Source organism: Rattus rattus, chromosome X (assembly GCF_011064425.1).
Source record: "Rattus rattus isolate New Zealand chromosome X, Rrattus_CSIRO_v1, whole genome shotgun sequence".
Taxonomy (NCBI): Eukaryota; Metazoa; Chordata; class Mammalia; order Rodentia; family Muridae; genus Rattus; species Rattus rattus.
In genome coordinates, this window is record NC_046172.1 from 8,631,273 (window position 1) to 8,651,808 (window position 20,536).

Genomic DNA, 20,536 nt, shown 5'->3' on the forward strand with positions numbered 1-20,536 from the left:
AAGAGGCGGTAGGGAAAGATGAAAACCCAGGCAGGATAGGGCGGCTACTGCAAGGGCAGGGACAAAAGCCAAGAGTACCAGCAAAGGATTTAAGGACATGTGTTTCAATGATGGGTTTTGGGTGACAGCACAAGCGCGGCACACAGAAGGCGGCGTTCAAATGACGTTATTGTGCTGTTGCTCCTGTTAATTGACAAAAAAAAAAAAAAAAAAAAGGGGTTGGTAAATGTTTTTTCTCAAAGCGTCGCTCCCAGAGTCGCCTACAGGCAGAACGCGTTGGACAGTAACAACGCGCAGTCACTGCAAACCGCCTTTGGGGCCTCAGGGGAGACAGGCGGTTTCTCTGCAACCATCCTCTATTCACCTTCCGCTGCGCAATTTGCCCAGGCAGGGTAAAGGGCCTTGGGGACTACGGACGTTACTGTGACGAGGCTGCTGGACTGGCGGCCCGGCTTGGCGCCGTGCGCACCCCTTCCGCTTTCCCGCCCACGCGCCGCTCGGCCCCGCCCGCTCCCACGCACCCCTCGGTCCCCCTCAACCCCCCCGCGCCTCAGAACTGCACAACGCGGGGAACCGTTGCCGGTTGCCTTAGGAAAGGGCCTCCCGCGGGTTCTCCTTCCGTTCTGTCTGGCGACTTCCGCTCTCGGCCCAGCAACATGGACGCTGTAAGGCCGGGCGGCCGCTGAGAAGTCGCGGAAGCTTCCCTCATTGAGTGACTGCCCACCCGCCTGCCTCTCTGCCCTCCCGCCCCGCGCTCGCCTCCCTGTGGCCAGCCGGCCCGGCCCTACATGGGGGCGGGCCTCCGCAGCCTGGGCTCGGCTTCCTGTTCAGAGGCGGCCTGGCAGTAGGCGGCGGCCACTCTGCCTGCGCCCGCTTCGGTGCGGTCACCGAGCCGGGGAGGAGGCTCCAGGGCCGCATCTCAGGCGGTTGCCCGGAGCCGCGCTGTGCGCCGCCATGGCCCCAGTGCAGCTGGAGAACCACCAGCTGATCCCTCCTGGCGGCGGAGGTGGCAGCGGTGGCGGTGGAGGCAGCAGCAGCGGCTCTGCGTCTGTCCCGGCTCCCCCGCCGCCCGGAGCCGCTGTGGCGGCGGCAGCTGCGGCTGCGGCTAGCCCTGGATACCGGCTTAGCACGCTCATCGAATTTCTGCTGCACCGGGCCTACTCCGAGCTTATGGTGTTGACGGACTTGTAAGTACTGCGAACCCATGCCTGCTTCCCGGCGCCTCACTTGCCCTTCCCGCCTTCAATAGAGGCTTATACCTGCCTTTTACTGAGCTAGGCTGCTGAGCGTAGAATTTTGAAATTCATGGGGTTTAGGTTCTGGGGACTGGGAAGAAGTAGCTATTGGGGATCTGGCTGACGATGAAAGCGCGGAGACTGGTTAGTTTCGCGTGTTAACACTTGCGCTGAAGATCGACTTTGGGATTTTCTGTTGGGATTGAGTTCCCAACAGAACGGTATTGATTTCTATGTGGAATCTTTTTAAAAACCTGAGAGGAAGAGTAAGCGTTGAGGACTACGTAGAATTCGAACTCAACGGGATTTTCAAAGGAGGGAACTGTTTTACAGCCTTTTGACAATATGTTTTAAATGAAGGTTGCAATCTTTGGATGCTGGAGGAAGAGTCTGTGTAAAACAATTTACGTTATGAATTCTGAGTCTTTCTGCAATATTTGGAAGCGTGCTAAGTCTTTATGAATGTAGGGAAAGTAGAATACTTCTTTCTAATGAGCCTCCGGATTTCAGTCATCTAGTTACCTATGAAATGCCTTGGGGCGTGATTAGGGAGTTTAATGCTTTCAAGCAGACTACACTGACGGTTCAGTGTGCGAATAAAAGGTATTAGGAAATTTTGGAACTCTTTTGCATCTTCTAGATGAGGTTCATAAAGTTTTCACCTTTTTACCTATTGTTAGGCTCAGTCAGGTTTCCAGGGAAATACATTAGTATGCAGACGCTAGAATCTATCTTGTGATACTTGGCTACTGGAGAATTTGTTTGTACATGACTGAAAGAATTAGAGACGGCTTCGGTTACTCTTGTAAAACACTCTTTTTCAGTTTTGATGTACTATATTTTGTGGAATGAGACAAAAGCTTAACCTTGTCAAAAGAGGTGGTATTATTATTACTATTGAGACGGGGTCTTCCTGTGTAGTCAGGCTGGCCTCAAACCTTCAGTCCTGCTCAGCCTCTTTAGTGTTGGGATTACAAGAATGGGCCACTGACACCTGGCTGAAATTTTTTTAAACGCAGAATTCCCGGATCTACTAAAAGCTGGATTACAGGTGTGTGTGTGTGTGTGTCCGTCCCCACCCTCAACGGCTTCTAAATGAGAGAAATAAATTTCAAGCTTAGGAGTTCTTGTAGTAATATATGTATATTGCATGTGTTCATAAGAATTCACAAGAAAGTTTAATATATGTCCTGTGCATAGCTGTGATAAAAAGACTGTGATCGTGGATCATGTGATTGGTTTTCTGTAAAGAATTTGTAGAAATTTATTGTGTTCTATTTTTAATTTTAGGACTTAGTTTATGGAGAGGGATCTGTTTTATTGATGTAGAATAATATAGCTGTAGTCCCCCACCATTTGTATGACTCCTAAACATATCTCAAGCACAGACCTCAGCTGAATTCCAAATTCTGTGTCCAGATCCATTCAACTCAATATCTAACCCAGGAGCTGTGTTTAGTGAAATGGCTTCAGTGTTTGGGAAGCTAAAAGAGGATCACAAGCTTTAGGCCAGAATCAAACTACAAAGTGAGACTCTATTTCAAAAAGGATTCCACAGCCAAACATGGTGGTGCATGGCTTTAATTCCTGCAGAGGCCCCAAGTACATGCCAGTCTCAAGTTTGAGGCTAGCCTGGTCTATATATAGCGAATTCTAGGACATTGAGGGCTACACAGTAAGACCCTGTCTCAGCCCAACCACCACCACCCCAGTCCAGAAAAGGCACACAAACTTACAAACAATAAAATACACAGAAAAAAAGTTTTTAGAATCACTTCTCTATTAGAACATAAAATTTGTGGTCTAAACCAGGATACCTTTGAACATAGGAAAAAATGTTATAAAGATATACCCCGTAGTCCTAGCACTTTAGAAGTCACAGCAGGAGCCTTAGAAGTGAAAGAACAACCTACAGCCTAAGGCCACACCAGGAAGTTTGATGTCAGCTTGGGCTGCCTTGGTATTATGTTTCAGTAGTAGTAGTAGTAGTAGTAGTAGTAGTAGTAGTAGTAGTAGTAGTTGTTTCAGTTGTAGTAGTAGTATTAGTAGTAGTAGTAGTAATAATAATGATAATAATAATAATTCTACACATTGGGTACAGAATGTAGCCTTGGTATTGTTTCAGTAGTAGTAGTAGTAGCAGTAGTAGTGTAGTAGTAGTAGTAGTATTATTAGTAGGTAGTAGTAATGATAATAATAATACATTAGGTACAGAATGTAGCCTAGTGGTGAAACACTGCCAGGGTCCTGGCTCAGCTCTCCAGCACCCACATTTTTTAAAAAAAAAATAGAATGACAGCCTACCCTGGGTCTATGCTATATCAAGGCTATTTCCCTTTTACCTTTAAGGCCTTGAGAACTGTGCCTTACCTACTTTACCTCTTTAATTCATGTGCTAATAGTATCATTCTGTTCCGTCTACCCACCCTAACCTTGATAGTTCTTCACAAAATTTATAATTGGATAATGTCTTTGTTCTTTTTTCCAGAAATACATGTGGTTTTCCTTCTCTTTTCCTTTAGGTCTTATATAACTTCGATCAAAGACTTTGTCCAAGTGCTCATCCTCCTTTGGTGTTTTTTTTCCCCCCACAATGCTTACTGCTTGAGACATCATTAATATATTGTGCCTTCCCCATGGAATAGGAAATCCAGGAGAACAAGAATTTTGATTTGTTTTGCTTTTCCACATGGCAAGATCAATGTCTGGCATAATGAATGAATTTTCAGCTATATCTTTAAGCCACTGATAATTATAGGAAAAGCAAGTGTTATTCTTGATACTTAAAACAGCAAAAACAACAAAACCTTTTGTAATTCAGATTGGCATAGAACTTTGTATCCTTTTCTACCAGCATATTTAGGTGATTTGGTTTGAGCCCCAAATTTCTAGATTTTTTTTTTCTTATGCCTGTTCACCTCCGATATATACTGATACTTTTTGCCTTAATGTTTTAGGGGTTTATATTCTATTCTTTGCTTTTTAACCTCTTTTTTGTGGTTTGGTTGGTTGATTTTATTTTTGTTATTATTGTTGTTGTTGTTTTGAGACAGGGTTTCTCTGTGTAACCCTCCCTGGCTGTCCTGGATTCATTTGTCTACCAGGCCAACCTCCCAACTCCCAGAGATCCCGTCTGCCACTGCCCCCCAAGGGCTGGGATTAAAGGTGTGAGCCACCCCCTACCCCCTACTGCCTTTTAACCTCTTATGTTCGGAAAATTAACATAAACTTTTACTAAAATTGTGGCATAAATATGTATGCTTTGTGCCTTTTTTCTTTCATCATTTGCATCTAAGCTTTTTCTCCATGTGGTGGATTTTCATAAAGGAATTTAAAATAGAAGTGGGAGCGTTGGGAGAAAAGGGAGGCAGGCAGCAAGTTTTGTCCTTTGTCTTAGAAATGCAGGCTTTCTGGTGGGAGCTGATCCTTTAGTGTGTGTGTTGGGTGGGGGGCAGGTAGGGGCTGGAAGAATAGTTTCTGCCTTCCTAATCGATCCCTAAACTCTACTGTACTCCCATCCCCCAATCCTCACTTTCTCTCTTGAGAACCATGCTTCTCTGGGAGTACTGTGAGGTGCTTTTTTCACGTAGAGGAACTTTCTAGGGGCTGCTTTTATTTGCACTCTTTGAGACAGGGTCTTACTTCCCACCCTAGGCTGGCCTTGTGGCAGTCCTCTTATCTCATCCTCCCAAAATGCTTGTGATCACAGGTATATGAGGTACCATAACTGGTAGTTATTTGTAGCCTTTATAATAGGCCCTTAACTTCTGCTTGACTTCGTGATATCCTAGCCTTTCCAGCCTCTAACTTAGTTTAAACCTTCCCCTAAACCCTACCTGTCTCCTAGGAATTGAACCCTGGAATGAGCTGTGCAGGTGCTTTACCACTGACCTAGATCCTCTGTTACTCTGATCATACCTGTAGCTTTCATCCATCCCAATGTCTTCCCTGAGAATAAGACAGCTCACTTTAGTAGTTTCCCCCTCTTGTACCCTTTCCTGTTTGCCGCACGTGGTGTGTGTGTAAGAACATGAAGCAGCTGGGTTTATTTTTTTCAGGATCTGACGATTGCTGGGCAGGTTTGACACGTATTCAGGCAATTGAGTCTTGGACTGAGAGCTAGAGGATACTGGAATGCGGGGGTTCAGGAAGCTGATTAGGACCTTTCAAAGCATTAATAGAGTAATATAATTTATCAAGGAAAAAGTTGACATAGGTTACTAGCAATCAGTACTGGAGAAGGAGCAAAAAGAAATAAACACAACTGGAGCTACTTAAAAGCAATATAAATCCTTCATCTAACCACCATGCAAAGTCATTACTACTATAAAACCTTGATTGCACCCTTAACATCCAGATTTACCTACAGTAACACAGCATGATGGGATTACTGCTAAGAATCCAAGTGTTCACAGGTTCACAGATGCTGACAGCGAGGTACTATTCCTACAGCTGTAGCCGTTTTGGTCTTAAAAGATACTTTCTCTGCCTCTGATATTTATTTATTGGAGACAGGGTCTCTATATAGTCCTGATTGTCTTGGGACTCACTACGTAGACCAGGCTGGCTTTAAACTGAGATAGATTGTCCTGCCTCTGACTCCTAAGTGCAGGGGTCAAAATGTATGCACTATGGTATCCCCCAGGACTTGAGCTTTTAAACTGTTTAAGGTTTACACAGTATCTTCCGAAGCATTTTGAATGGGAAGAAATATTGCTTTTTCAGTTTTTACTTTATAGCAATATTGTTGGCGAACGTATCAGTGCAGAGAGTTAGCAGCCACTTGAGCCTGTGGTTACATTTTGCTCAATTTTTCTGAAACATGAAGATAGCAAATACAGTCAGAATAAAGCCCATTATCATATTTTGAGAAGGCATGCATATATTTAAACAAGTTTTTTTCTTCTTTTTAGATTGCCAAGAAAATCGGATGTGGAAAGGTGAGTATGATAAAAGTTAAATCTGTCTCCTCATTGATTTTTTTTCCACTGGGAGCATGAGTGTGGTGCTATTTATTGGTGCTGTAGGAACATAGGTCCAAAGCAACTTAGGACTGTATATTTTGTTGGGAGCACCAGGGAATGCAGTTTTTGTCTTCTTGGTACTTGAACGTAGAACCTTTCTTTTTTAAACCTTTATTGATGGCTTTACTGATGGCTGACCAAGGCAAGTCCTTGGGAGGGGGAATAAGAAAATGTTATGGAGGTTGAGTTGTCTGGCTTTGGGCAGCTGGCTGTTAATATAGCAGTTGTTGTAATGATGCTGTTAGATCCTTTTAGCACTTTAGTCTCCTGCTATCGCTATTTTATAATGGAAATTTTTTTTGATTCAATTTAGACTTGGGGCTTAAAATTTAACACTCTTATGTTTCCATAGGCCAAAGGAACAAAATTTAGAGAGATCATGTTATTGGGATTTAAATCGATACTATAAGGCTAAGTTGATAATATCTTTGATCCTACCTATGTTCCTTGGTTTTGGTTTTTCATTCCAAGTCACTAGGGGGAGGTTTGTAGTATTCATTAATAGTTAGCTCTCCATTACCAGCACCAAATGCCATATTTGTAGACTTAGGAATCAAAAAGAGCTGGAAGACACAATTGAAACTTAACCTGGTTTGTGACTTGACTGGTCAGTTTTCAAAGAAGGAAAGAAGCTAGGTTTGTTCTGCCTGTTGTGGAGTAGGAATGAACACTGGGTTTTTGAAGGACTGACTCATGATGCACGAGCACACTAACAGTTGAGAAAGTGTGGTGTCAGAAAACTACATTAGAGTAGTTTACAGAGAAGGGCAGCTTTCTGATAGAGGAGCATATTTAGGGAAAAACATCAGTCAAGTCTTGTGCTTGTGGTAAGGGAGGGACAGCACTGGCATTCCAAGCCTTGAGGTTGGTGGTGTCTAGGTGGTTGTATATTTGTGTGTGGTGCCTTAACATTCTTGAGTTACAACCCCAGCCCTGTCAGATCTTAATGCACTTTTAACACTTGTGTCTCATTCTTGCTTACTTTCTTAACTTGACAGAGACTGACAAAGATCCATAAGTGTGCCCTTGGCTTTTTTCCTTTTGTTTCCATGGTATAATCATAGTGTTGACTGTTCTTCATAGGAAGCCTTTTAGGTTGTATGCAATCTTAACACACTCTCAATAGCTACTTGACTTTAATGTATTCAGTCAGCAATAGACTTCAGCAAAAACTTATGTGGGTGCAAGATGGAGAGATGTTGGTTGGATGTGTAGGTCATTGAAAAGTCACATTAAATTAATACATAGCTTCAACTGCACCTAGAGGTTGGTTAGTATTCTTAGAGGTAGGTTAGTATTCTTCTGGGTCTTGTTAGTAATTAGTCCTGGCATGTTGAAATTTTTTTTTCAGTGTCTTAAACCACGAGAGGTATGATTGTCAGTTGTAGTGGTCCTGAAGTAAGAGGTCTAGCTAATATATAGAGGGTAGAGAATTTTTTAATGACACTCTTAAAGCTTTATGAGATGATAAATATTGGTGATTGCTGGGTAAAAAAAGCATAGAAATGAATACAGTAGAATAATAGATATGGACAGATCTACCCAAAATCAGCATACTATTTTTAATTTGGGTAAGGTAATGGATTCAACTTTGTCATTGAAATTCATTGGAGTTTTGTTTGTTTGTAATGCTATTGTAAGTTGGGAAATAACCCTATATAAAGGACACAATTTCAAGCTTTGGTAAAAAATATATTTCAGCTCCTCTAACCAAAATGGTAACTAATTACCAGTAACTTCAGGTTTATACTTTATAGCTCCTAACTTCCACTATCATATATCCATAGATTTAGTATATTTTAGGAATCATTTATTATAATAAAAAACAATTTCAAATTATAATTCATTGTGGAAAAACTATTGGATTTATTGCTCTGTGGTAAAGATATGAGGACAGAAATGAGATGAAATTAATATTTATGTAAATATTTTAGGTTAATTTTGTTGTGCTTATAAACATGCTTTTTTATTCAGATAAAGCAAATTGTGAAAAATAATGTGCTGATTCAGATGAGAATTGTTTTATTTTTATAGGAAAATAGAAATTGTACAGTTTGCTAGCCGGACACGTCAACTCTTCGTTCGATTATTAGCTTTAGTAAAATGGGCCAATGATGCTGGCAAAGTAGAAAAGTGTGCGGTGAGTTAAACTTTTGGTTTTATTTTGTATAGAATAACTTTGAGAGCTGGACATGGTAACACATGCCTGTGATCTTAGCACCCAGGAGTCTATGTAGTGATGGTCATGAGGTCTAGGTTAGAAACAAAATGGCTGTCTCAAAAAATGCCTTTAAATGTTATATGTATAATTTAGAGATTTAACTTTGACATCCGTTGATTTCAATGTTCTTACCGATGTCAGTAATCATGTTCTTTTATGATAATACATAAATGTGTATCTGTGGAAGGCTAGTATTTGTATATGGACTCTTGACCAAAAAGAAGAAGAGATATGTAAAAGATATTATACTAGGAGACTTTAGATATAACACTGGAGAAACTAAAAGGGAGGGAAGAAATAGTTAGCTTCAAAATTGTATGATTCTTTACAGCAGTGGTTCTTGAATTTTGAGTAGAGGAAAAGTTCTTTCTTCAAAATTAATTATATTACAATTCATAACAGCAAAATTACAGTTGTAAGAATTACAAAATTACAAAAAAATAATTTTAGGGTTGGGGGATCACCACAACATGAGGAATGGTACTAAAGGGTCTCAGCATTAGGAAGGTTGAAAAGTCCTGCTTTGAGGTTAAGGAGATTCTCTTTTTTAAAAGATTTATTTATTAAATATATATGAATACACTGTAGCTGTCTTCAGACACACCAGAAGAGGGCATCAGATCCCATTACAGATGGTTGTGAGCCACCATGTGGTTGTTGGGATTTGAACTCAGGACCTCTGGGAGAGCAGTTGGTGCACTTAACTATGGAGCCATCTCTCCAGCCCAGGAAGATTCTCTTGAAGTTTTTTTTATTGATTTTTGATGCCCTTGTGAGAATGGCAGAGTCTGTATTTTCTGTTTTACAGATTAGATGAATAAATTTCTAGAAAATATGTGGCTTCCTCAAGGTCACAGAACTGATGACAGCATGTATCAGTTCAGTTGTTTTTCATTTACTCAAATTCCAAAAGTACTGAGCATGGGCTGTAAGGGATAGCAGGGAAAGACTTGAGTAAAGCACACTTACTGCTTTCCAGGAGACTCAGTCTTTTGACTGTTGAATTACTCTTAATTCAGAGAAGTGACTTCATTGAGTGAAGTGTAACAAAGATTAAATCTGCCCCTAAAATGTTTTAGGGAGCTGGGGATGTAGTTCAATTGGTAGAGGGCTTGTACAGCATGTAGGAAGCCCTGGATTCCATTGATTTCCAGCACTGCATAAACCAGGCATAGTAATGTTTGCTCGGTAATTTCAGTACTTGGGAGGTGGAGGCAGGAGGATCACAAGTTTAAGATCATCCTCTGCTACTAGTCAGTCGAAGCCATCCTGGGCATCAGATTCTTTCCCACGCAACAACAGTAACACAAACCAAGTTTCAACCTAAGAATGTTAAGAGGATCTCCTAGGGGCCTTGAGTGAGTTCACTGTGAGAACTTGGGGAGGATGATATGGTGTTCACAGATGAGGAACACTGGCTCTTGCTTTACTTACTTCAATCACTCCTAAAGAGGTCATTCTGGAAAGGGCATTAAATAGTGAATGAAGTCCTGAAATGAAGACAGCACTTCCCCACTTTCATTGAGCTTCCCTTTTTAAGCACAGCTCTACAAGACCAACTATATGTCTAGCTGCTCTCAATTAAATTTGTAAATGGAAAGGAAGTACAGAGATCACTAGCTTGGCAATGATTCTCACATTCCTTTTTTTGTTCTCATTCTATTATGTAATGACATGTTTAAAAGGTTTCTAGTTTTCATAGATTAAAGCAGATTAACAAATTGGACCTATCTAGATTAAATTTGAGAGCTTCAAAAGTTCTCTGTAGTTTTTTAAGCTTCTTACAGAAAAATCAGCAGGGTGGTGATGTTGGTGCACATCTTTAATCCTAGCACTTGGGAAGCAGAGGCAAGTGGATCTCTGTGAGTTCCAGGCCAGGTTGGTCCATAGACTGAGTTCCAGGACAGTCAGTCTACACAGAAAAACCCTATCTTGAATAACCAAAGAAAAGAAAAAAAAAAGAAGAGCTGCCAGGCATGAGATATACATACATATATACATACGTACATACATATATATATTATACATACATATATACATACATACATACATATATATTATACATACATATACACATACACACACACACACACACACACACACACACATATACATACACACTCTGGTAAACTAGTGCAAGAATTGAAAATGGAGGAACTTTTCTATTTGTTGTAGCTAGTGAGGTTCTTAGTCCACAAAAGTCCCTAGTCTGCAAGAAATCTACCCAACACAGCTGTATTTTGCAGATGATTTCTGACATTTCACCTCAGTTTAAGCCTGCTTTAGTCTTTGCTTAGCCTGATTTCTAGACTCCCTTATTATTATAACCAAAACTTAGGTGAAAGTTGCCAAACTGAAAGAAGGGATAAGATCATAAAGTTGGACTTTGGAAAATTCTAGAATATAGGTTTGCTTTTTGAAGCATATCCTGTTAGTTTCTATTGTAAGTTTGACACAAACTAGAGTATCCTGGGAAGAGAAAACTCACTCTCCCCAGTTGAATAACTGCCTTGATCAGCTAGGCTTCCGGTCATATATTTAGAGTATTTTCTTGGTTGCTAATTGATATGGGAAGCCCAGTCCACTGAGGGTAATCTTCCCTGCTTAGTATACAAAAGTCTTGGGCGATGTAGACCCCCAAAAAAAAAAGGCTGGGAGGGTGGTTCAGGGGGTTAAGGACACTGACTGCTCTTTAGAGGCCTTGAGTTCAATTCCAGCAACCACTTGGCTCACAACCATCTGTAATGGGATCGATGCCCTCTTCTGGTGTGTTTGAGGATAGCTACAGTGAACTCATACATGAAATAAATGAAAAAGAAAGCCAGCTGAATATAAACTAGTGAGTGAGCCAGCAAGCATCATGTCTTTGTGTTTTCTGCTTGTGTTCCTGTCCTGACCTCCTTTAATGATGAATTAAGATATGGAAGTGTGAATTGTACAAATCCTTTACTCTAAGTTGCTTTTGATCATAGGGTTTTGTCACAGCTGCAAAAAGCAAACTAGAACACGGGGAAATAATTTTTATTGATATCAGTGCATAGTTCTAGTTCTGGCAGCTTAGCCCATGACAGCAGTAGACCAGTTTTGTCAGATATGCTTTTCTGTCTCTGAGTAAGCTAATATACCCTTACAGAATTATATAGAATATTGATCAGAAGCATATTTGGCCTAGGTTGGCCTTAAACTATCAGTCCTCTTGTTTTAGTTTCTCGAGTGCTGATCTTACAGAAGGATACCATCACCACACTCAGTTTTTGAGGTAGAGTGTTTGTATTATATGTTAAATTTTCCTTAAGGTGTGAGGTTGTGCTGGATAGATAGATGGCCCAGTGGTTAAGAGCATTAACTGCTCTTCCGGAGGACCCAGTTTGATTCCCAGCACACACATGGCAGCTCATAGCTATCTCTAACTCCAATTCCAGGGAATCTAATGCACTCTTCTGTTTTCTGAAACCTCTTTGGGCACCAGGTATATACATGCTACATAGACATACATGCAGACAAAACAGCCATGCACAAATAAGTGCATAATTAAGATTTTAGAAAGAAATTCCTTAAGGGAGAAAAGTGTCCATTGTCTGTGTATGTGATTTGCAAACTTTTGTATGCTAAGCAATATTCAGTGTACTAAGGTTAGCGTATTTTGAATGTGTGTTTCATTACACAGATGGAGTAGTGCAGGCTGGATAAACTGATACCTCAGTTTATCTCCCATCATCCCAGAACGAGGTCTCTGATTTTATTTTCCCTTTACTTGGTCTCAAGAATATTTTCACCTGAGTGGCAAGATTCGTAAAATGGCCTAAATCAGAGTTAAAACCAGTTCAGCAGTTGAGACTGTTTTAGTAGTTTCATGGCTACGAATAAGAAGTTAGAGTTGGTGACATTGATAGAACATTGTATCAGGTAACATTTCAACATATGCACTGGGTCTAAAACTAAGAGAAGAAAACCCATTTTCTGCTTCTAGCTTCTCTAATTATTAAGCCATATTGAATATGTGAATCAATTTTCTCATCTCTAGGGTGATAGTAATCATCTGGTTTTGTTTTCTAGAGTTGTAGAAATTGCACAATAAAACTGGAACTATAAAAAAAGATCACTGTGTATGTATGATGCCCTCTTATATTAAGTCTGGTTTGAAGGACATGAAAGAAAGGGAAATTAGATATTGATATAAAACAGAACTAAAGGTTTGAAGGAGATGGTTTTCAGCCCTGTGATGGCTCTACTACTGAAATGACTAGAAAAATGATAGAATTTCTGTATTGGGCAGATAGTTGTCCTGGATCTCATACTGGGCAATATGTACTGTTTCCTGTGTTCTAGGCACTGTTCTTATCCTCAGAACAAATTCATTAGGTTGGGAATAATTACCTCCATTTTACTGTTGAAAACCTGAGTCATCCATGGGCAGTGGTGGCACATGCCTTTAATTCCAGCATTTGGGAGGCAGAGAGGCAGAGGCAGGCAGATCTTTTGAGGTTGAGGTCAGCCTGGTCTATCGAGTTCCAGAACAGTCAGGGCTGCACAGAGAAACTCTGTCTCAAGAAGAAAACCTTAGGCATATTTGCCCAAGTAGACAGAGCTAGTAATTACAGAGTTAAAATTTAGATCAAGGCAGTCTGGGAGTCTATGGTTTTAACCACTTCATTGCTATCCAACACTAAAAATCTGTCAGAATAATTTTTACTCTTACTATTTGATATTATGAATGTGTGATGTCAAAAATAGAGAATGAGAGAAAACTATTTTTAATATCAAATACAAATAGATATTTCATTGAATTAATAAAAAACCACCTGTATTAATTTCTTTTTAAATTTGCTTTGGAGTTTAGAATAAATGATATATTTACCCTTTGCTTTAAAGATGATCTCAAGCTTTTTAGACCAGCAAGCCATCTTATTTGTGGATACTGCTGACCGCTTGGCCTCCTTAGCTAGAGATGCCCTGGTCCATGCACGCCTGCCTAGTTTTGCTATCCCATATGCCATTGATGTACTGACTACTGGTTCTTATCCACGACTTCCAACCTGCATCAGGGTAAGTGCTTTCCCCCTGTACTTAGAAAAGTTAAAGGCTTTTTTGGTTTGCATTGCCAGAAACCGTTTTTTAAAAACAAGTAATTAGTTTCATGTTTTTTTTTCTACAAGTAAAAGTGTGGTAGTTTGAAATAAATTGGGGCAAATTGAACTGGGAAGGCTTTTTTCCCCTCCTTTCTTTTTCCTTTTTTTCTCCCATTTCCTTCCCCTACCCTGTCCTTGTTGGGAGTGAGTAGATGTGCAAATATAGTTTAGTGTGTATTTCAGCTGTGAACATGATTCCACAGCAGTGGTATTTTGGAAGTGCCTAAGATGTATTATGGTAATTGAATGAGTTGTTGCTATTGTATTCTGTACACTTGAGAAGTAGAAGAAGTCATCTAGTGATATTAACTCCGTGTATTAATGGAGCATGATGAAGAACATGATTTTAGCAAGGTGACTGAAAACTATTCACTCAAATGTATAGTCACTATTGGATGTAGACAACAGAAATGAGTGTTATGATTGTCTTGAGTATAGTAAGAAGTACTTAAGAAGTTCAGTCAGGTACAGGTAAACATTTACGTCTTTTGTATATTTAAAAATTTTTTTCTTTTTTTTTTGTAGGACAAAATTATTCCTCCAGACCCAATTACCAAAATTGAGAAACAAGCCACACTTCATCAGCTTAATCAGATTCTTAGACATAGGCTTGTAACGACAGATCTTCCTCCACAGCTAGCAAATCTTACAGTGGGTATGTACCTGAGATTGTTTTTGGAATATTTTCTAAGTGACCTTTTAGATTTTTTTCAAAGAACAAGTAAATGAAATTTTGGTTTTTGTGGTGGTTGAACCTATGATTTGCCAGCCATAACTGTTCTCTTTTTGGTACCTAAAAATAATATGTTGGTCTTTGCACTGGGGAGAAATGAGTGGGATTACCTGAAACTGGAAGAGAAAAGAGGTTCCGAAGTTGAGCCTGGAGGACATACTCTGGTGTTTATTCATAATGTGGGAAGAGTTGCCTTTGGTTTCTTAATGACCTGGGCATTGTGCTTTCTCTGACCCCCCGACTTGTTTCAACACTTAGGACCAAAGTTAAGTCTATTTAAAATGTCTTATAAATGAGACTGAAACTTGGAGATTAGCCAGAAGCTTATTGTTTTAAAGCAATATATACTTTTTCCTCTTCTAAAAGCAAATGGCCGTGTGAAGTTTCGAGTTGAAGGAGAATTTGAAGCAACCTTGACGGTGATGGGTGATGACCCAGAAGTCCCATGGCGTCTTCTCAAGCTAGAAATTCTAGTTGAGGATAAGGAAACAGGAGGTAAATCATCATAGTAATGGTTTTGACATTCTTATATTATTGAAGTATTCCTGTGGAAAAATATGTATAGCAGTTCTATAATTTGAAACAAAATTTTGATAAGCATAGGTACTAATGGAAGAATTTTCAATGTATAATCTATAGTTTTCTCAAAATAATCTGTTACTCTTTTTATAAATTTAAATTTATTTTTAGTGTACACTTGTCTCAGTTAATGCTCTAATGCTGACTTTTCTAATTAACTCCCTTCCTTTCTTCTGCCCATGGAAGATGGGCGAGCTTTGGTTCATAGCATGCAAATTGACTTTATCCATCAGCTGGTCCAGTCTAGGCTCTTTGCTGATGAGAAACCTCTTCAGGACATGTACAACTGCCTACGTATCCTTCTGCTATTTGAGACATGGACTGTAAGGATTTAATGTCTCCTTCTTTCTTCTACACTTTCTGTTTATCCTTTGTGTAGTAGTCTAGCCTCTCCTTCCCATACCCTCCCTTTTTCGGGTATAAATGGGCGTAGTGAGTCAGCCATTCTGTGAACATTAATGATACATCTGTAAGATATATTTCAAATCTTACCACTGCTTTGCAGGCAACTCCTAGAAGTGATTGCTTAGAAGTAGCACTGCTTGCTCAGCCTGTGATCCCAGCCCCTGAGAGGAGAGGCTGCAGGGGGACTTGGAGACCATCCTTGGCCAAGTGGTTAGTTCAAAGTCAGTCTGTTTTACATAATGAGAACCTGTCTCAAGAAAAGGTGCCATTTTGATCTGAAAATGTATTATTTGCTCAATTTGTATTTTCTAAACAATAATCAGTTAAAGGGGCAAACCTAGACCTTAGTTTTGTTTATTTAGGCCAAAATTATTATCCTCTTTTCTAAAATTATGCCACATATTCTACTACTACTTATGATGAGTCATTTGAGAATGTAATTCAGAAAACCACAAATTGTCATATTTAGGATGAGTTATTATACAAAAATGATTCTAGAAAATTTCTCCATAGCCAGCTTTTTTGGAATAGATTCCTTGTTAGATGAAGTTTACCTGTGCTTATTAGCTGCTTGAATAACGTGTTGTATTTTGCTTAACAAGATAAATCAGATTGTTTCTGTTTATCACTTCAATTAGAAGTCTTACATTCCCAGACACTAATGTTAATCCGAGAGAGGTGGGGAGACCTTGTACAGGTGGAAAGATACCATGCTGGAAAGTGCCTCTCCCTCTCAGTTTGGAAGTAAGTAATATTGGTTCTGGTAGTCATTGTAAGTGAATCCTGTCTGTTTGGTTTCTTTCCCTTGTACGACTGATTTATTACACGTGAATAGCCATGTGCCTGTGGAAATGTGCTTTAATTTAGTAAAGTCTCAGTATCATGTAGATCACATGAGGCACTATTACCTTACTGTGGGCACATGCCGTATTGAAAAACTAGGAGAAAATTAGGTTTTGGGTGATGGTGATAATCAATCTGGCCTTACTCATGCAAAGTCAGCACTCTGCCAATGGAGCTATATCCCCAGTCTCCAAAGGTTAGAGCGTTGAGTGTGTCACCTTGTAAACCATACTTGCTTATCACAGTTTCCCATTTTAAACTGTAACTTTGAAACCTGATTGGAGAAATTTACTATGAAGCTATTTGTTGTCTTTAATTCCTGTTTGAAATAGACTATGTTCTGATTTTCTGTGGATAAGTCAGAGGCAAATACTTATAAGACAGTTTCTGTTTCCAGATTTTCTTTTTCTGTGAGTGCATGTATTTTATTTTTAAATTCAGTGTCTATTTCTAAAGTGCAATAGAGCAAATGCTGAATTGGATTATGGGAGGTCTTCTCAGTATTAATTTATTCCCTGCACAAACACTGAGGGCCTGCTATGTTCAAGGTTCTGACTCAGTAGCATAATGCATGTTTCTATTTGACTATAAACGATACAAAGCTGTGTTTATATGTTATTCTCCCCCTGCCCCCTTTCAGTCAACAGGTTCTAGGGAGAAAAACAGGCACAGCATCTGTTCACAAAGTTACAATTAAAATCGATGAGAATGATGTCTCCAAGCCTTTACAGATTTTTCATGATCCTCCTTTGCCAGCTTCTGATTCTAAATTAGTAGAAAGAGCCATGAAGGTAAAGGGTTCTCAGTGTATTTTAATATTGATTTGATTAAATAAATATAATCTAGCACATATAAAACTTTTAGCACAAATTCTTCAAGATATGTAATCATTTCTAAAACCCTGTGTGAAACTTGTTTTAGGTCAGTGTTATACTTCTGTATTTGTTTTTGGTCTTTTAAACATCTGATACTATCTGTATAAGATTAATTTTAATATCTTCTTTCAGTTTTAGTTCATAGGAGAATGCTATGGGTTGCATCTAAGCATACATTTTTTATGAATTATGCTGAGTTATGCCCCTAGCCTAGTTTAAATTAGACTATTTTGTTTTTAAGGTCTGGCATCTGAGAACTGTGACTATAACTATATATAAACTCTAAATTTACACTTATCAAAATACTTTGTTGTTGTTTTGAGGCAGTGTTTCACAGTGTAGCCATGGCTTGCCTGGAACTTGCTGTGTAGACCAGAATGGCCTCAACTCATATAGATGGAGCTGCCAGCCTCTGCCTCCCAAGTATAAGGAAGGATCTCTCATGTCACCCAGCTGGCCTCAGTGCTGTTATGTAACTGAGAATGACCTTGAATTTCTGATCCCCCTGCATGTATCTGCGGAGGGCTGGGATGATAGTCATGATAGTCCCCACACAGTTTTCAATTTTCTGGGAATCAAATCCATAGCTTCTTGCATGCTGAGCACTTTCACCAGCAGGACTTCTCCACTCTCCTATACTTAGCAAAAAAAAAGATTAATTTTAGTTTGGAAGCTTCCAATATAATTAAAATAATTAAATATAGCTAAATATAATTAAAAGAATTAAAAGCTCAATCATTAAGTTATATTCTTACTTTACCTAAATTTGCTTATACTGGATAATCTCCAATACTGAAAGGAAGTATCTTAAGGCATAGCTGTGTCCATTCACATACTTATAGTGAAAACATTTTAATTGTACGTTGGGTTTTATTGTTGCTGTTTATGCAGATTGACCACTTATCAATAGAAAAGCTCCTGATTGACAGTGTACACGCTAGAGCCCACCAGAAGCTGCAGGAACTGAAGGCCATTCTTAGAAGCTTCAATGCCAACGAAAACTGTAGGTGTTTTCAGTTGATACTCTTTATTTTTCTTTTATTTAAGGATTTTCCTCATATGACTTTTCTCTGATGTACAGTTGTGTTGAGGATGCTGGACATTTGTTGCATTTAACCTGAAATCCACCAAATTTGTCCTAATTTTCTCTTTCTCTTACTTAGCTTGTCTTCATTTTTGAACTGTTTGCATGCTGCCTTTTCCTGAAAAATTTATACTTACTGAAATAGAAACATTTTAACGTGGCTCGTAATTTAATGCTTTTGACAAAGCAGTACTGCAGATGCTTTTATAATGTATTTATAAAATATGGCTGAGTAATGCAGAATTCACCCCATCTTCAGTTTTAGAAAAATGCGTAGATACATTGTATCAGTGTTAGTAAGAAATGCACATGTATAGAGTAAGTATTATTATTATAAGTCATAGAAGACATTGAGTCTTCCTGGTTTAATTACCTATCTAGTCTATTATGAGCTCTAGAAAGCAAATTCTGTTTCACCTGCCTCTCTATTTACTATTCTTACTTCCACCCCATCCACTTTTTTTCCTGGATACGGGATATCACTATATAACCCAGGCTGGCTTCAAACTTGTAGTCTTGCTACTTCAGTTCCTCATTGGCTAAGATAACAGGCATGGGGCAAGAACTCCAGCTTCTTCAAATGGTTTTAATCATAATTACCTTGTGTTCAAAGTTCATGTGTAATGAAAGTAGAAATTAGTAGTAGGGAAGGAAAGAGCCTAGATCACTCCATTACACTTATAGAAAAGGGACTTCTTAGGTAGCTTCTAGTAATTGTAGATTAAAGGTCATTCTGATAGAAAGATAAAACCACCTTTAGCAAAGATAATTTTGAGAAATGGACAGTACATATTTATTCAAGAACGTTGAATAGGGGGCTGGAGAGATGGCTCAGTGGTTAAGAGCACCGACTGCTCTTCCTGAGGTCCTGAGTTCAAATCCCAGCAACCATGGTAGCTCCTAACCATCATAATGAGATCTGATGCCCTCTTCTGGTGTGTCTGAGAAGACAGCTACAGTGTACTCCACATACATAAAAATAAATAAAAAAAAAAAAAAAAAAAAAAAAAAAAAAAAGGGCGTTGAATAGTAGACTTACTAACTAATAACAATGTACTATGTATTTTAAAATAGCTACAAATGAAATTTTTGGTTCTCATCACATAAATATTTAAGGAGATGAATATACTAATTACTGACTTGATTATGGCACAACTTATGTTATTATAATATGACATAATCTATAAATGTATGTAATTTTATCAGGAAAAATTCATTCAATGAAAATTAAAGAATAGATGTAAAAAGTAGGACTGATAAGCCAGAGTATTAATGCATGAATATATATTAAAATTTTTCTTTAAATTATTATGCAAAACAATAGGTCTCTTTCTTTTTTTTTTTTTTTTTTTTTTTTTTTTTTTTTTTTTAGGAGCTGGGGACCGAACAGGGCCTTGCGCTTCCTAGGTGGCTCTACCACTGAGCTAAATCCCCAGCCCAATAGGTCTTTCTTTTCATCATTACTTTTTTTTTTTTTCCCAGCTGGGACCGAACAGGGCCTTGCGCTTCACTTCAAGGCAAGTGCTCTACCGCTGAAACTAAATCCCCAACCCCCATCATTACTTTTTTTAAGTCTTATTTATTTTTACTTTATGTGTATGGGTGTTTTGCTTGCATGTATGCCTGATGCCCTGAGAGCCAGAAGAGAGTGCTGAACTAGAGCCCAGAACTAGAGTTACAGACTACGGTTAACTGCTGTGTCGGTACTGGGAATTGAATGAAGGTCTGCTGGACGAATAGTCAGTGTTCTTAACAGCTGAGCCATCTTTCCAGCTCCTTCTTTCTCTTCCTTCACTAGCTTTGTAGACCAGACTGGTCGTGAACTTGCAGCAATCCTGGATCAGTGCTTCCTCTCCTCAAGTGCTATGACAACATACATTAACCCTTCAAACCAGTATGATTTCATTGGGACATTTTCAAATGTGTATGTTGTGCTTTGCTCAGATTCATCCCCACTATTACTACCTCTTGTTCTCTTTTCCCCTCTCTGATGGCTTCCGTTCTCCCCTCAAATATCCCCCATTCTGCTTTCATGTCTTCTGTATATTGTTAAATATCTCTTTTCATACATTCTCTATATTAAATTTTGGTTCTTCATATCAAAGAAAACATACTTATGTCTTTCTGAATCTGGCTTATTTTGGTTAACATGATATTCTCTAGTTGTATTGATTTTCTGAAAATGCCATAGTTTTGTTGTATTTGTAGCTGAATGAAAATTCCATTGTGTATATATTTCACATATTAAAATACACTCATCTCATGATGGGCGTCTAGGTTGATTTTTCAGTCTTGGCTATAGTGAATAGTGCTGTAGTGAACATGCCTGTATATGTGTGTTTGTGGCAAGTTGACTTAGGCTCCTACCCAGGACTGATGTAGTTGTGTTATAAGATACTTTCAGTTTT

At 39.0% G+C, this 20,536-nt stretch overlaps 1 protein-coding gene across 1 annotated transcript in view; it reads left to right on the forward strand.

Moving 5' to 3' along the window:
- Positions 1 to 675: 675 nt before the first annotated feature.
- Positions 676 to 20,536, forward strand: part of Med14 (mediator complex subunit 14) — an 83,043-nt gene continuing 63,182 nt past the window's right edge. Inside the window, 10 exon segments of the mRNA XM_032890208.1 lie at positions 676 to 1,187; positions 6,149 to 6,175; positions 8,294 to 8,399; positions 13,353 to 13,526; positions 14,135 to 14,264; positions 14,709 to 14,837; positions 15,108 to 15,215; positions 15,938 to 16,070; positions 16,810 to 16,960; positions 17,936 to 18,047. Of these exon segments, the coding sequence (XP_032746099.1) occupies positions 955 to 1,187; positions 6,149 to 6,175; positions 8,294 to 8,399; positions 13,353 to 13,526; positions 14,135 to 14,264; positions 14,709 to 14,837; positions 15,108 to 15,215; positions 15,938 to 16,070; positions 16,810 to 16,960; positions 17,936 to 18,047 (1,303 nt within the window). The 5' untranslated portion in view covers positions 676 to 954.